Genomic DNA, 17,100 nt, shown 5'->3' with positions numbered 1-17,100 from the left:
CCAGAAGAAGAGGGCTTGCTTTTTTGGGCACTTGCTATGCCATCCTGGCCATGTGTGCCACCGTGAGTGCTGGGAAAAAGTGACAGATTGAAAAGCAAGAGGGGAAAATGGTGGGTTTTGCCCTGACTTAATGGGTTGTCCCAGAACCCCTCGACAGGGTCTATAAACCACTCAGTCTTCACAAGTCCCCTCTCTGGCTGAGGACTGCCTCCTGAGAGCCATCGTTTTAATATTCAGACCATTTCTACATTTCTTTTAGAAATGTAAATGATACTCGTTTCTGGAGCAGGAAGGAGTCCATATCATTTCTTCGTTGACCCTTCTCTGAACTCAGAGCTTGGAGAAGTGGGAGGAAGGCGGAGAGGCACGGGACGGCCTGTAGAATAGCAGTAAGTAACTAGCAATAAGCCAGCTGTATGTCCTGGGCACTCTGTAAGAGATATGCCTAGAGAGTCTCCTGTAAATCCTTACTCGGCAGATTCAGAGTAGGGCCAGGCTTCTCTTCTTAACAAATTTCCAGTGGCTTCTGGTTGGACAGCCCCAAACCTGGCTATGGAGCCTAAAATGGAAGTTGCTCTCAGTTCCCAGCTGGTGGTGAGAGCCCGGGAAACCCTCTACCCTGGTCGGTGGCTAACAGTGCGGCTCCCAAAGGACTCGCGGCCCGCACCATCAGGACCATTCTCTCCCGCCCCCAAGGCGCTGGCGCCACTCGCCCCGCCCCGCCCCGCCCCGCCCCGCCCCGCCCCGCGGACCCGCCCCGCCCCGCCCCGCCCCGCGGACCCGCCCCGGACGCTCGCTTGTTTGACCCCCGCGAGGCGGCTCATCTGCGCAGGCTCCGGACGGTCTTGGGCCAGGAAGGGCTTTACTCTTTGTGGGATCTGTGACTTCGGGCGCGCGGGTTTATCGCGGGCACCGCGCCCCAGCCCGTGACAGTTGGGAGTGCTCTTCCGCCTGCCCGCCTGCCAGGGGGTCTGGGAGCCTAGAGCTAGGGGACAGAGTTGCAGGGCCGGTCCGTGTCCCTGTGAGGCTCTCTCCCGAAATCCTGCGGTCTTAGGGCAGCGGAGGCGCAGTGACCCCCGAGGTCGCAGGCGTGGCTACGGACCTACCTCCTGGTGGTATAGTCGTCACTGTGGGTGTGGGTCTGCGAGGGAACTGGGTTCCAAAGCGTGGTCCTGAGAAAGGCGGCGGGGCGGCGCCAGTGCCCCCAGGCCGGGCTCGTGAGGGGTCTGAGAGCGCGCCTGAAAGCGGGGGAACGGCCCCTCCTCGGGTGGCAGAGCTCCGCGCCGGGGCGGCAGTTCGGGTTTGATATCCCTGCTCAGGGCCGTGCGGGTCGACTGGGTGTCACCGCGCGGAGTGGGAATGCCCGGTGTCACCCAGCGTACTCCCTGCTCCCTGAATCGTAGGGAGGACCGCAGGGCTGCGGCCGCAGAACAGAGATTTGGACCTAGTGAAAGGACGTCGCCCCTTAGACCCAGCTATGGACTCCACAGCATCAGGTTTGGCTCTCGAGGGTGCAGAGGGCCAGAAGCCCTTCTGGGGAGTTAGTAGTGGGCCGAGGAGGAGGACGACTCTAGAAATAAGCCGGGGACTCCAGTGATGGGGCAGAGCCTGTAACCGTCTTCCCTGTGGCATTTCCTAATTTGCCAGGCCCAGGAGCATGAGGTCCCAGTATCCAGATAACATGGTAAAAGTGGAGGTGATGGCCACGGAAGTCTTCCCAAAGGCCAGAGGAGAGAGAAGCGGGCGGGAGAGGATCTCTTCCTGTGTGGGAGGGAGAGGGTGAACAATATAAAGCTGTGGGGGAGTAGCCCTTGGCCAGAGATCAGAGGGCAGTGGGGCCATTTAGAGCCTGCCCGCCCTTTCCTTTATTGCTTCATTGATAAGATTCCTCTAGCTCAACTGTACACGATTAGCAGTGCACATGGCTGGGGGATCACCTTCTGTACCACTCTTTCACTAGTGTTTGGGAGGAGGCAATCTAGGTGACCCAGGAGGTTTTAAGCCATTCCTTTGTAAATTTAGAATCTACTGTCCTTCACCAAATGGCATTTTAATTAGACTTTTCTGTCTTCAGTCCCAATGCTCAAGGTCACAAGACTGGCCAATGGCAAAACTGGGCTGCATCTGTGGGACTACCACCCTCTCTGTATTCCTTTATGCCTTGTGTTCTGTAGACCATCAGCACAGGAATTATCTCGAAATTCCTTAGAAATGCAGGCTCTCAGGCCCTACCCTACATTCACTGAATCAGAGTCTGTTTAAGAAGATCCTCAAGAATCCATACACACATTCAAGTTTGAGAAGTGCTGACCTGTACTGTACCATGCTGCTTGCCACCCATGCTTTTATCGTTGTTGTTAGCTGTGACCACTTATCTGGTATAGTTGATTTTCAGGCTTTAAAAGCAGTAAGGGACAAAACCCTATCATAGAAGGACTTGCAAAGTATGGTTGCAGAGAACTAAGGATGCTTGGGAACTTGTCAGGAAGAACCAGCCTTTGAGCTGGCTTCCCAAGGATGAGGGGAAGGTGTGACTTGCTTTCCCTTAGAGTCCCCATCCCTCTGTCGCCTTGCCCTGGGCCTTGTTTTGTATTTTTAACCTGTCTTATACCGCAGGCTAGATTTAAAGTTTCTTGGAAGTCTTCTCCACGTTTATATTGTGGATGCCCAGTACATAACTGTCCAGTGGAGTGGCCAAGCTATGGTGAAACCTAAGTTACCTGCAGCCTGCTGTGGCCTTTGGACATGAAGGGGGCGGGGAGTTTGTGCACTTCTTTCTCATGTGGGATAGATAGAGGCTGCCACTCAGCTCCCTTTGAACCAGCTCTGTCCCCAGAACCAAGACACACTGACTCTTCAGGGATTTCTAGTGTGGGGAGTCTGGGAGCTGCAAAGGCCATGGGGTTAGTCTTCCTTATGGCTCCTTTTACCTTCCTAGTTCTCCCTTCTCAGGACCCTCCTCTTCCTCCAGAGAGATACCCAGGAGAAAAGGGAACAACCAGTTTATTCCTGAAAGCCAGGTCCCAGGTGAGTTGAGGTTCTCTTCGTTTTTTTCTCAAATGACTGAACTGCGGACGTCTTTGCCCCCTTTTCTCTGGAGCCCCTTTGTTCAATGTCAAGGGGAACTGACCCCAATTCCTGCTCTGTAGGAGCCTGAGCCCATCAAGGTGGATGCTGGCCTCCCTGGCCCTTTCCAGGGCCCTCTCCTCTCTGCTCTGTATGTATGTACTCACTCAGATCCTTTAGTTTATTTCTGTCATGAGCACTGCAGTGAGTACCAAGTAATGTGAGAGAGCCCTGGCCTTGAAAGAATGTCACTACCACAGAAGGGAGAGGACTCTGGTACCTAGGATGCAGCCCCAGCCACAGTAAGGATATGCATGATTTAATGACAGATGGGAGTGTCACGGATAGGCCTTTCCTTCAAAGTTTAGTAAAAGGAAAAATCAGCCTGTGCTGGAGAGGCTGGGGGAAGGTTCATGGAGAAAAGAGGGACAAGGTTCTGAGGGTATAGACAGGTGGGGAAGCCATTTGAGTCTATGTCCCTGTTCAGATGTTATCTTCCTGGATTAGTGAGGAGATAGACTTAACGCACTACTTCCTTGCTGGAAGATGCACCTGACTTCTCTATGCATTGTTTTTGCCAACTGTAAAATGAAGATGGTAATCATGTTAATGATAAAGATGAAAGCCGTAATAGCCATTATGTACTGAGAACTAAATATGTATCAGGAACTATTCTACACAGTTTACTTGAACTAACTCATTTCATCTTTCAAACATTCTCATTTTGAAGAATGGCATCTAAGGCACAGAGAGGCAACTGAGAAAGCCAAGGCAGAGAGAGATAAGGTAACTTGTTTATGGTTATCTGGCTCATAAGGAAGGCATTCTAGTTTCACCCAATGTGGGGCTCGATCCCAGGACCCTGGAATCATGACCTGAGCCGAAGGCAGAGGCTTTATTTAACCCACTGAGCCACACAGGTGCCCCCTGTAATCAGTTTTTAATGTGTTTGTTTTCTGTCACTTCCATGTGTCAAGTTTTACCCACAGTTCTTTTTAAAATATACACTTCTTTAGGCTTAATTGTGGAGCTTTGAGGCTGTCTCAGGACAGCCATTCTTTTAGACAGTAAGCATTTTGGTTGCCCTAAAGATATCCTGGGAGCCATCGGGAATTATTCAGAGGTTTAAAAAAAGGTTTGGTTATCACACTCATAATTTGGTCCTTCCCTTAGGTTGAGTTTTAATCATCCTTTGTCACTGCAAAAGCCTTATCTACATTGTCTTTGACCAATTGGAAAGGAGAACTGGTTTAATCTCTAACTCTCCAAGTCCTGGAATTTCTAGACATGTTCTTTTGCCTTCCATTTTTATTTTGTAAACTCACAAACTCTTAAGCTCATTTTTTTTCTTGTAATATTTTGTCAGATTCTGCCAGTAATAACCAGCTCACACTACTGATGTTCTAGGTGCTTCTTGTAACATCACAAGTTCATGCTTACATTGTTCATCTTTGCAGTTACTGCTGATAACAGTTTTAGCACACAGTTCACCATCAAATCATGTAGGTTGCCATCTTACCAATAGGTTTCTTTACTACCGGCCCTGAAGCCAAAGTCAGATATTTTAGGCTTTTTGCTATGGCAGAACCCTACATTAAGTACTAGTTTCTTAATGAGCCAGTTTAGGCTAGTTATGCTGTAATAACAACTGCAAACTCTCAAAGACTTATACCAACAAAGGTTTATATCTTGCTTGCATTACCTGTTTTACATCCCATTTGTGAAAGCAGATTATTTGACTACCCCTGCGTTGTTGGGGCAGGGAACTCAATCCTGTAGGGAGAGCCAGTGATTATTTTGAACAAATAATATAATCTATCACAAGATGTTACTATAGCAGTGAGTTTTCCATATTTGACTATTTTGGACTGACTTTCAGGTTAATGTAAAATTTTACTTTGACTTATTTTATGGAATCAATGCCTAAATGGGATTTGATTTCTAAATATATTTTGGGAAAAGTAACAGGGATTTAACAGTCAGATGGGAGGTGTTCTGATTTTTGTTACAGAGGATAACAGGAGAGTCCTGACTGGGACCCACAGAATGGTTGTACCTTGTGGGGACCTGGGATTCAGTCTGTCAGTTTTGCACATTCAGGAATTGAATGAGTAGGGACGAAAAGTGATTAGGGTTTGGGGGAGAGGATTTGTGTTAATCAAACTCACAAAAGACTTACTGATTCGTTAAGGCCACTGGATATACTTTCACTGAACTGTGTGGTGGTGGTGATATATTATTATAAATCCCCAATTATTTGATTTGGACTTAGTAAAAATTGTCTTTAAAATCATAGGCCACAAGTTTCAAAAATAGTTGGAGACTGTTGATACTAGTGCATCTGAGAATGCAAAACAGGGGCCTCTGGGTGGCACAGTTGATTAAGCATCCAACTATTGGTTTGGGCTCAGGTCATGATCTCGGGGTCTTGGGATGGTGCCCCATGTCAGGCTCCAAGCTCAGTGAGGAGTCTGCTGGAGTTTCTCTCTCCTCTCTCTGTGCCCCTCCCACACTCACTCATGCTCTCTCTCAAATAAGTAAATGCATCTTAAGAAAAAAGGAATGCAAAACATATTAGTCTGTTACTTCTAGTTGATTCTAATTAAATGCAACTATGTGGAAAATGGAAGAAATGAATTTCATTTACCTCCCTTATGTAAGCAGACTGTCTCTGTAGGCCTGAGATCTTGAGATCCATATATATATATATATATATATATATATAAAATAAGCAGCGTGATACTGACAAGTCGGCATCAATGGGTAGGATCCAAGTAGTAACAATAATACAATCCCTGGAGCAGCTTAAAATATTTTGGGGATGACAAGACCCAAAACTGGGTATTGGTGAGGCGCCTGGGTGGCTCAGTGGGTTAAAGCCTCTGCCTTCAGCTCAGGTCAAATCCCGAGATCAAGCCCTGCATCAAGCTCTCTGCTCAGTGGGGAGCCTGCTAACCTCCCCCCACTATCTCTGCCTGCCTCTCTGCCTACTTATGATCTCTGTCTGTCAAATAAATAAAATCTAAAAAAATCCAAACTAACAAACAAACAAAAAACACTGGGCACTGGGATAGCTAGGTACTCTTGGAATCCCTTCTACATCCTAAGGTTTTACTCAGACATCCACCCACTCTTCTCCCTGGGGCTGCTAGTGTGTTCCCTTAGGGTACAAGAGTATTTTCTATGTTTCAGGATCTGACGACATTCGAGGATGTAGCTGTGGAATTCACCCAGTGGGAATGGGGACAGCTGGACCCTGCTCAAAAGGACCTATACAGGGTAGTGATGCTGGAGAACTTCAAGAACCTGGCCTCTCTGGGTGAGCTCAACTCCTCCAAAGCCCAAAGCCTGCCTGTCAGGCCTGCCATCTTTATTTCATTGGTGTTTAAAAGCTTGGGGTTTCTAGGCCTGTTTGCTGAGTTTTGCCCTGGGGTTATGGAATTAGGCATTTACATTGACCTTGGGGTCCTAATTCCTAGAAAAAGTTATGCTCCATATGAAGTTTCATGATTCTGCTCCCAATATTTTACAGTGCCTATTCTTTGGAGGCTTCTACACCTACAGTCTGATCTCCCCCAGAGAGACCTGGAGGCTTCTACACCTACAGTCTGATCTCCCCCAGAGAGACCTAGAGCCAAAGCCTTTGCCTCTAACATACAGAGTCATGGTCCTTTTCCTTCTCTACCATCAGGGCTTCCAGTGGCTAAACCATATGTCATCTCCCAGTTGGAGAAAGGGAAAGAACCCTGTGTATTAGAAGGAGAAATCTCAACAGGTGAGTGAATGAGAACTAAGCAACATCACACATAATAAGGACCAGCCATGGGTGAGAAATTGCCCTGAACCCTTGCTCACGGGGCTCTCCTTTGAGAAGGTAAGACCACTTGTCAGGAGCTCTCCACTGCAGTATTTTGAATATTCTCGGGCTTTTGTAATTATGTCTGGTGTCAGAAAGAAGAGATGCTCATTTTCTTCTCTAGTATTTATACTTTGGAACCCATCTCTGCCCACCCTTTCTGGGTTCTTGGTGCCACTCAGCATCACTAGATGTCATATGGAGATGTTGGATGGAATCAAAGGATTGACGGTTGTAAATGGCCAGGCCTTCCTTTGCCAGCAGGGTTAAGAGAGTTAGTGAAAGACCAAACAGTAGAGTAGCCTAGAAATTAAAGGGTTACAGGCAAGGACAGATGGTAGATGTCAAGAAGATCAAGGTAGAGACATTTCATGCTTGATCAAGCTGAGCTTCAACAGAGGTGGTTCCAGGAACAAAAATTACTCCTTACTGTCTACTGATGTCACCTCTTTGAGACCACGTGTTCCTAGGTAACTTGAGAATACCTCATGAGCCTCACTTCTTGGAGCAGAATTCTGGACTCAAGCTCTTCTGCCTGCCATGTGTAACTAAGGCACAATGGAGGAAGGTGACAGTCTGTGCCAGTATCGATCTCAGGTAGAATCATAGCCCTGGGTCAGAGATAAAATCTCAGGAAATAAGTGCTCTATCCTGGGAGCACAGGCTGGGCCTCATTAAAGGAGCCTAGAATAGAGATCAGGGAGTGAAGTTGCTAATCTCTGCTACATTCATATTTTCTTGATCTTTTTTCCCTTCTAGAATGGGAGCAAGGGTGTGACCTCTGGATCTAGTCTTGACAGTGCTCTACAAACATGGCTGTGTTTCAGAATCTCTCAGGGAGCCTGTTAAAGATCCAGATCTCCAGAGGCCACATGAGACCTACTGATTCAGAATATGGCTTCTGGGAGCACTGGAATCAGTAATCATCTACCTCTTCAGAAGTGTTACTATTATTACATTAGTTTTCTGTTATTGCTGAAACAAACGAATACAAACTTAATGACTTTAAACACGAGTTTAGTTATAGTTCATAGGTCAGAAATCTGGCATGGATCTCACAAAAGATGTCAGGAGAGGTGTGTTCCTTTCTGGAGTCGCTAGGGGAGATTCTGTTTTCTGTCATTTGAGTTGTTGGCAGAACCAGTTCTTGCAGTTGTGAAACTGAGATCCCTGTTTTCTTGCTGGCTGTCAACTGAGAAATACTTCCAGCTTCTAGAGACTGCTACATTCCTTGGCTCATGGTGCCCTTACTCCATCTTCAAAGCCAGAAATGGTGGGCTGAGTCATTCTCACACATCTCTCTGACCCAGCCAGGAAATGTTCTCTGATTTTAATTAAGGACTTATGTGATTAGATTGGGCCCATCTGAATAATCCAGGATAATCTCCCCATCTAAGGGTTTGGGCCCTTAATCATATCTGCAAAGTCCTTTTTGCCATGTAAGACAACACATTTACAAGTTCTTGGGATTAGAGCATGGATGTCTTTGGGGGAGAATTATTTTGCCTGTCACAATTATATACTATAGTATATTACTGAGGTGCTGAGGGGACTTTGTGGAGGACATCTTCCTACCCTCTTCTCATCTTTATGTTAGATTTACCGTGTGTACTGGAATCCAAACGATATTTTTTTAGATTTTCCTAATCTCCATTCAGTAATTTATCACCTCTTGATAACTCCAAAACCTTCTTCAGATATACACTATACTTGAAAGAAACTGTACACATCTCAGGTATTATTTTAAAGCTTCATTACCTTACATCCATTATAGGACTTTACTTCCTCTGGGCACATGGAACAGTTAATATGAGAATGTCTTGTCTTTTTTTTTTTTTTTTTTTCCCCTCCTCTCAGACTGGGAGAAAAGGCCTAAAGCCAAGGAATCCGTACTGAATCAGGGAATTTCTAAAGAAGAATTACTCCAGATAGCATCAGTGGAAAAATACACCAGAGATGAATTCTGCTTCTGCAAACTGAAAGCAACCTGTGGTTGTGATGACCAATTAGAAATACAACCAAAAATCCAGGCGAGACATCTGAAAGGAATGCCAATCTCTCACAAATCTACCACCCTTAAGATAGATCATGAACGGAGTGAATTTGGGAGAAGTTTAGACCTGAGATCAGTCCTTGTTAACCAACGCAGTGTTCCTATAGAAGGAGCCTATAAATGTGACACAGAATTCAGACAGACTTCAGGGAGAAATAACTCCCAGAGAAGCCATCCAGGAAAGAAACCTTGTAAATGTAATGAATGTGGGAAGTCTTTCCATTTCCAGTCAGAGCTGAGGCGCCATCAGAGATGTCACACCGGAGAAAAGCCCTATGAATGCAGTGAATGTGGAAGAGCCTTTGGTCATATTTCATCCCTTATTAAACATCAGAGAACTCATACTGGAGAAAAGCCCTATGAATGCAGTGAATGTGGGAGAGCCTTCAGCCAGAGTTCATCTCTTGTTTTACATTACAGATTTCATACTGGGGAGAAACCCTACAAATGTAATGAATGTGGAAGAGCCTTTGGTCATACTTCATCTCTTATTAAACATCAGAGAACTCACACTGGAGAAAAGCCCTATGAATGCAGGGAATGCGGGAGAACCTTCAGCCAGAGTTCATCTCTCATCGTACATTACAGATTTCATACTGGAGAGAAACCTTACAAATGTAATAAATGTGGGCGAGCCTTCAGCCAGAGTTCATCTCTCACTCAACATTACAGATTTCATACTGGAGAGAAACCTTACAAATGTAATGAATGTGGGAGAGCCTTTGCTCATACTGCATCCCTTATTAAACATCAGAAAAGTCATGCTGGAAAAAAAGCTATATGAATTCAGTCAGTGTAGGAAGGCTTTCAGCTGGAGCCCACAGAGTTTTCACATGACACACCCTGGAGAGAGATCCTGTATGTGTAATGTATGTGGGAAGACTTGGTTGGAAGACCTGTCTTATTCAACATCAGACCGTACATGCTAAAGAAAGGCTCTTTCGATGTCAAGAGAGAAGGTGGGCTTTCTGTCACACCTCGCCCTTTATCAAACACCAGAGGATCCATATTAGTGAGAAACCAAGTAGATGTGATCGATTTGGAGAGGCTTTTGTCAGAGGACACATATTATTCAACAGCAGACAGTTTCTACTGGCAAGAAGCCTTATCAATGCACTGTCACATACTATTCAGTCACATACTATTCAGAAACTAAGTAAGTAAGTAAGTAAGTAAATAAATAAATATCAGATAACTCAAGTGTGGTAAAAGCAATCTGTGATACTTCTCTTACTAAGCACAAGAACACTTAGAAAAGAAAAGTCTTTGAAAGCAATAAAGGTGGGAGGGCCTTTTAGAGCTCATCTCTCAATAAACATCAGAGAATTTATTTTTGAGAAAAACACTATGGAAATAGTGAATGTCGGAGAATCTTCAGCCATACCTCTTTCTTTTGCAAAAATCAGTGAACTTACCCTGCTAGTTAGAAACCTGGGAATAGAATGCATGCGGAAAAGCCTTTGGCCAATGTTCCACCCATTTTGCACATCAGAGAATGTGTACTGGAGTGACTTTTTGAATTTGGTGAAACTGGGAAAACCCACTAGTATAGTTCAGGCCTCAGCATACATTAAGGCTTTACTCCAATGAGAAACCCTGGGAACTTAATGAATGTGGGAAAAGTTCCTTTCAGGCTTGAGATTCATAAAGCAAGAGCTGAAAGGTATCTGAGTGATTCAACAAGTGATTTCCTACCTGGTGGGGCTCTCTGTAACGGCACTGTGCTTCGCCTCCCTATCCTGTTACTGATGGGAGCAGAGGTGCTACTGTGTGGGTGAAGAGAATTGAAGCTGCGCTAGGTCGAGAGCCACCACTGATTCAGCCAGACCCTATCTTAGGGCTAAGAAAACTGATTTGAAAGTGCCGTGCGCTGGGCTAGGTCTCTCTTCCTTCTGGTTCACAGCTGTGGTTTTGAGATTGAGAGACTGAAGGTCTTCCCCATAAAAAAACCCCCATGGCACTACATGTTACCTCTCTTTAAGAGGCTGGAGTGATATTTTTAAAGTCTGAGCAAAAAGCAAATTTCATTAGATCTTTATGCTCTGAGATTTGAGATTTTTGAAATAAAATCTTTTTTAAACATTAAAATCATTAAAATGTGGGTATTAAAAAAAATCAAAACTTCAAAAACATTATTCTAAGTGAAAGCCAGATGCCACCATTCCATTTATAGCAAATGTCCAGAAATGGCAAATCCTCAGAGGCAAAGTAGATTAGTGGTTGTCTGGTACCGGGAGAAGCAACTGGGAATAAATGCAAATATTAGAAAGAGTCCTAAATGTCCTAAAGCTGGATTATGTTGATGATTGAAGAGTTTGGTAAATTTACTAAAAATTATTGAATTGCACACACAAAATGGGTGAAATTTATGGTATATAAATTACACCTCAGTAAAATTGCTTTTATAAAACATCAAATATACAGATATACCAACTATTGCTAAACTATTTTTCCTACTTTGTCTGTTACTTCAAGCCATCTGTATGTCTTTATTTTCTGTAATAGTTAACCCTAAGCTTTCTGGGTCTCAAGTTCATATCATGATGCATCTGAAATTTATGTGGAGACACCAGGAGTAGGAGCTGGCAGAGAGCAGGGGAGTCTTGACTAAAAAGATTAGCTTATACTAAAGACAGTCCTTCAAGCATTTTAAGTCACTGAGCCTAGACTTCAGGGAATCAGTTCAAAGTGGGTCCATGCAGACAGGCAGAATCTAGAGGTCCAACAGGTTGGCTAAGGCTGAGAGGTGCAGGCAGACAGGATGAATGGAGGCATCTAGACAGCTGAGATCAGAATGCCCGTCTAGTAACCTAGAAATCATGGGAATTTCTTTCCAGAGAGCCAAAGTATACAGGAGAGAAACAGCAAATTTACTACATTAGTACTGTCTTAGTTTGCTCTGTCTTACCTTTCCTCCCAGTGCTCTTTTCTAACCCCAACTTAAGTCACTTTATATACCTGGATACCTGCAACTTTGTAGCTGATCTTTGCTTAACATCTGTCTTGTGTATCTTTGCTATGGTAACCATTCTTATCAGTCTGTACCCACTGCCTTGTCTGAAAGCCTCTGTACTGCCTACAAGAAAAATCCTCACTCCTCAGTTTGGCATTTAACGCCCTCTTCACTCTGCCTTAACCTCCTGCTACTCCTGACAAGAACCTCTATTACAGACAAACTAATTTGCTTGCCATACCTCAGAGATACCTTCACACTCCCCTGCCTGCTCCACCAGCCTGAAATGCCCTCTCCACTTCTCAGAATAAGTAGAACCCTGGTCAAATACCCTCTCATCAGGGAAGAATTCTCTTGAACACGGATGTGAAGTCATATCTTACTGATTTGCAATTGTAAAAGCATTTGCATTTGCTTAAGGTTTTTAAAAATGAAAGATGTGTGGGTAGTTCTTATTACTGTCTTGATCTCTTTAAAGCATTTGTTTATCAGCTTGCCCCTTTCTTGTCTCCTGAACCAGATTATCAGCTGCTTCAGATAATTTCCTCCACTTCCTCTCATAGGTGCTTACTAACCAGGTGTTAATTTGAGAAACTTGTATTGCCCATGTTTTCTCACTGCTTCTGACTTCACACTGTTTATAAAAAAATATTTTACTGTACAGATATACTACATTTTATTTTTTTAAAGATTTATTTATTTGGGGCATCTGGGTGGCTCAGTGGGTTAAGCCTCTGCCTTCAGCTCAGGTCATGATCCTGAAGTCCCAGGATCGAGTCCCATGTCCGGCTCCTTGCTTGGCGGGGAGTCTGCTTCTCCCTCTGACTTCTCCCCTCTCATGCTCACTCCTCTCTCATTCTCTCTCTCTCAAATAAATAAAATATTAAAAAAAAACGATTTACTTTTTGAGAGACAGAGCATGAGGCAGAGAGGGTCAGAGGGATAAGCAGACCCCCTGCTGGGTAGGGAGCCCTATGCAGGACTCCCTCCAGGATCATGACCTGAGCTGAAGGCAGTCACTTAACCAACTGAGCGACCCAGGTGCCCTGATATACCACATTTTTAAAAATAGTATTTATTTAAGTAATCTCTTACCCAACATGGGGCTTGAACTCACCACCCCAAGATCAAGAGTCACATGCTCTTCTGACTGTGCCAGCCAGGTGCCCTTGACTTCACACTTTTGTATTAGATAAAAAACTTTCCTTCTAGAAAACTACCAATTAAATATTTTTTAAGAAAAATACAATGTTGATTCCTATAATTATTTTTCAGATTCAAATGTAGATTGGGATTGTTCCATTTTTGGGGGGTGGGTTGGTATGTGTGTACATAAAAACTCATTGCTATTTTATTTTGTAGCACTACAATGACTTCTCATATCAACTATGAGAATTAGGTCAAACTCCACAGGTTAAAGATACAGTACTCCACAAGATTGCTCTCATTTCAGACACCAGCCACAAATGTGGGGGTCCTTAGGCTACTCTTCTGACGAGTTGGCTACAAATTTGGGAGTTCCCACCACTCCTTCAGGTTTGATAATTCTCTGAGCAAATCTCAGAACAGGAAAGGGCTATATTTATTATGACAATTTTATTACAACAAAAAGATACAAATCAAATTCAACCTAAGGAAGAGGCACATAGATTGAGGTCTGACAGCATCTCAAATGTGAGGCTTTCATCTTCTCCAGGAACACACCACTGATTGGTACAGCAATGTGTTAACTATGCAGAGTACTGCAAACTAGGGAAGCTTACCTGAGCTTCAGAGGCCAAAGTTTTTACTGGGGTTCATGTCACAGTTGGATTGACCACACAGTTGAACTCAATTTCCAGTGCCTCTTAACCTCCTTGGAGGTCAGGCTGATATCACGTGGCTCAGAGTCCCAACTCTCTAATCACAAGAAGGGTCTTTCTCACTTGGCCAGCCCCCATCTTGAATCATCTGATTAGTATAAACCAGGGGAAACCAGAGTCACCTTTTTATATATTGTTTTAAGATTTTATTTGTCAGGGAGCACAAGCAGGGGGAGCAGCAGGCTGAGGGAGAAGCAGGCTCCCTGCCGAGCAAGGAGTCCAATGCAGGACTGGGTCCCAAGATCATGACCTGAGCCAAAGGCAGATGCCTAACTGACTGAGCCACCCAGGCATCCCAAGAGTCATCTCATCTGCATGAACTATCAGGTGTGGTTCCCCAAGACCCACTATGAATAACAAAGACACTCTTATTCCTGTACAAAGGAATTTCCACAGATTTCACAATTACCTCCTGGGAGCCAAGGACAAAGACCAGCCAAGTTCTTTATGACAGAAGCACACACTCAAGTCAATGTGAAAATACTTCTTCAATTATTTTTTTCCATTTTTTTTCCACCCAAGTATTTGCCAATGGGCTGTAAGTTATAAGGAGACTTAATTTTACCTACATTCTTTTGCCTTTATTCTCTACATCAGTTGCACCAGTTTGCATTCCCACCAATAGTGCACATCCTCAATTCTTCAATTCTCCACATCCTCAATTCTTCAATTATCCAAAATAAACAAAGCATAAACATGAAGACTGTACTTTAGATATTCCTCAACAAATAACTGCTATATACTTTATCTGCTTACAGATCACTGGCGAGAACTTAGACACAGGACCAGATCTGATGGCAAGGGAAGCCAGAAATTGGTCTTTGTCCTGGGCAGCAAATAGTCCAGTTAAAAGTTGGGGGGATTCTGTTATTAAGGAAAAAGAGGATGATGGATTTTGACAGATGACCAGGAATCTGTTTCTCAAGACCCAATACTGCAAAGCCATTTGGGTGTGAGGTCACATCCACAATTCTCTGGGTCTCAGCCTTCTCTGTAAGATGAAGGGCTCTGTACTTGTGAAAATAAGTGAAGCTCACTCAAATGAGAGCACAAAGGCTATTTATTCAGAGCCTGCGATTGCAAAGGATCAGCTACTATCACCTGCATTTGGCAGAGATCCAGAGGCATGCAGAAAGGAAGAATGCTTTAAACTGAGAAAAAGAGGGACTCCTGGGTGGCTCAGTGGGTTAAGCCACTGTCTTTGGCTCAGGTCATGATCCCAGGGTCCTGGGATCGAGTCCCAAATCAGGCTCTCTGCTCAGCAGGGAGCCTGCTTCCTCCTCTCTCTCTGCCTGCCTCTCTGCCTGCTCGTCATCTCTCTCTGTCAAATAAATAAATAAAATCTTTAAAAAAAAAAATACTGAGAAAAAGAATGAAGCTTCAGGGATGCCCTGATTGGAGGTTGTTAGCACGGGAAAGCTGGAGGTAGGTTAACTGGGAGCAGGACATTTTTTTTTTTAAAGATTTTATTTATATATTTGACACACAGAGAGAGAGATCACAGGTAGGGAGAGAGGCGGGCAGAGGGAGTGGGGAAGCAGGCTCCTTGCTGAGCAGAGAGCCTGAGATCATGACCTGAGCTGAAGGCAGAGGCTTAGCCCACCCAGGTGCCCCAGGACATCTTACATGATTGGTTTGGGGAGCTTATTTGGCTCTCTATGGTTGATCCTAAGTTGAAAGTGGGGACAAACAAAATAGAGGTACTGGCAGTCATTGACCAAGTTCTGGCTGTTCTGAGCTGATTGCTGTAGAGGCCGTGGTTTGCCTCTCAGGTTGGTTACTGCAGAGGAGTGTGTCAGAGTTCTATTGTCATATATGGTGTGTTGATTGTCTGTTGGTATATTTAGTTCCTCAGTTCCCCCGCTTTGGTCATTCCCTTGCTTGAGAAAGGTTGGCTAATTCAGATATACTAGACCTCCAGATCTTTACAACTTACAGATTTTTCAATTTTTCCCAACTGTATCATATCTTTTGTTATTGTATTATCACAGCAATAATCAAATAAGGGAGCAGTTGTGAAGAAGTATTGAGCCAAGTAGTGTTTTCTTTAAGGCAATATATACCCAGTGCTACCGTGTCTATTTCATATATCTAAGAACAGCAAGAAATTACGGCCATGGCACAGAACCACCATGGTTAGTCAATTAGAGGTTTAGAGTAGCACAAATGCCCGTAACTACTTGTGCCAGCAAAATGAGGCAAATTTACAGATCTTCCATGTAGGGAAGAGGTGATATCATTAATAACTTCTGCCAGAGTCAGTGATAGGTCTTCTAAAGTCTTTTTATTTCCCTCCATTGGAAATACTGCTCTGATTGTCCACGTAAACAATGAGTTAGCAACTTGCTAGAGTGCCTGAATAGTCAAGCTCCTCATTTTGGAGCTCCTATCCGTGTTAGAATTTCCAGCATTGGTGACTAACAGGATTTCTGTACAAAGGATTTCTATACATACTCAGATCTTAGGATACTATTTCTAAACAGCATTAGGTTTTAGTGTGAGAAAAACAAGACAGTTGTTCTGGCAGCAAGGGAAGCAGAATCCAGTAGGGGCACATAGAAATCAAGGGGGAGGGCGCCTGGGTGGCTCAGTCGTTAAGCGTCTGCCTTCAGCTCGGGTCATGATCCCAGGGTCCTGGGATTGAGCCCTGCATCAGGCTTCCTGCTCAGCCGGAAGCCTGCTTCTCCCTCTCCCACTCCCTCTGCTTCTGTTCCCTCTTTCATTGTGTCTCTCTCTGCCAAATAAATAAATAAAAATCTTAAAAAAAAAAATAAATCAAGGTGTGGGGGGAGTTGCCCAGGACATGAGATTGGGACCAAAGCCTTACATAAGTTTTGTTACCTATTTGGATTCCTACTACCCAAGTGATGAGTAACTGACCCATAACACTACAAAGGTTGTCAGATTCAAGTCTACAGTTACCTGTGGTCTGATCATTAGATTGTAGTAACTAGCCTTTTATGGGAGTCAGGGACACTAGCAGTCACAGGTTGATTTGTTTAAGGTCATTTGTCCCTGTAGGTACATGTGGAAAAAATTGGCTGTAATTCCCTATAGTCTCTTAAGACGAGACCAGAATTGTTCAATCATATATATATAATATATCATGGTGGTCTGACAATGGACAGCATATTTAGCAGCTGGTAAGACTGAGAGTAGTGCTTACTGTTTGGGATAATTTAAGAATGGCATTAGAGTGAATATGTTCCAACCTAACAATTATATGAAAGGAGAAAGAAAAGAGAAAAAAGGACCATTATGGGTGGGTGACAACCAGGGACCTATAGGAATGAGAAAAATAATAGAAGCA

General features: G+C 44.2%; 2 protein-coding genes across 2 annotated transcripts; both read left to right on the top strand.

Moving 5' to 3' along the window:
* Positions 1–847: 847 nt before the first annotated feature.
* LOC116595940 (zinc finger protein 514-like) lies at positions 848–8,076 on the top strand. Its single transcript, XM_032352802.1, has 5 exons — positions 848–1,496; positions 2,939–3,027; positions 6,259–6,385; positions 6,758–6,841; positions 7,682–8,076. The coding sequence occupies exons 1-5, from the start codon at positions 1,478–1,480 to the stop codon at positions 7,711–7,713; spliced, it is 351 nt and encodes a 116-aa protein (XP_032208693.1). The 5' UTR covers positions 848–1,477; the 3' UTR covers positions 7,714–8,076.
* On the top strand, positions 7,735–10,175 carry ZNF514 (zinc finger protein 514). Its single transcript, XM_032353703.1, is given in 3 exon segments — positions 7,735–7,841; positions 9,142–9,166; positions 9,169–10,175. Coding segments are annotated over 3 exon segments (723 nt in total). The 3' UTR covers positions 9,760–10,175.
* Positions 10,176–17,100: the final 6,925 nt, after the last annotated feature.

The sequence above is a fragment of the Mustela erminea genome, chromosome 7, assembly GCF_009829155.1.
Source record: "Mustela erminea isolate mMusErm1 chromosome 7, mMusErm1.Pri, whole genome shotgun sequence".
NCBI lineage: Eukaryota > Metazoa > Chordata > Mammalia > Carnivora > Mustelidae > Mustela > Mustela erminea.
This window is presented reverse-complemented; position numbering and strand designations above follow the sequence as displayed.

What these genes read in the sequence shown, in the direction of transcription:
- LOC116595940 (XM_032352802.1), top strand. An exon ending in TCCTGAAAGCCAGGTCCCAG is followed by an intron (nt 3,028 to 6,258) that starts GTGAGTTGAGGT and finishes TCTATGTTTCAG; the next exon opens with GATCTGACGACATTCGAGGA. An exon ending in AGAAGGAGAAATCTCAACAG is followed by an intron (nt 6,842 to 7,681) that starts GTGAGTGAATGA and finishes TTTCCCTTCTAG; the next exon opens with AATGGGAGCAAGGGTGTGAC.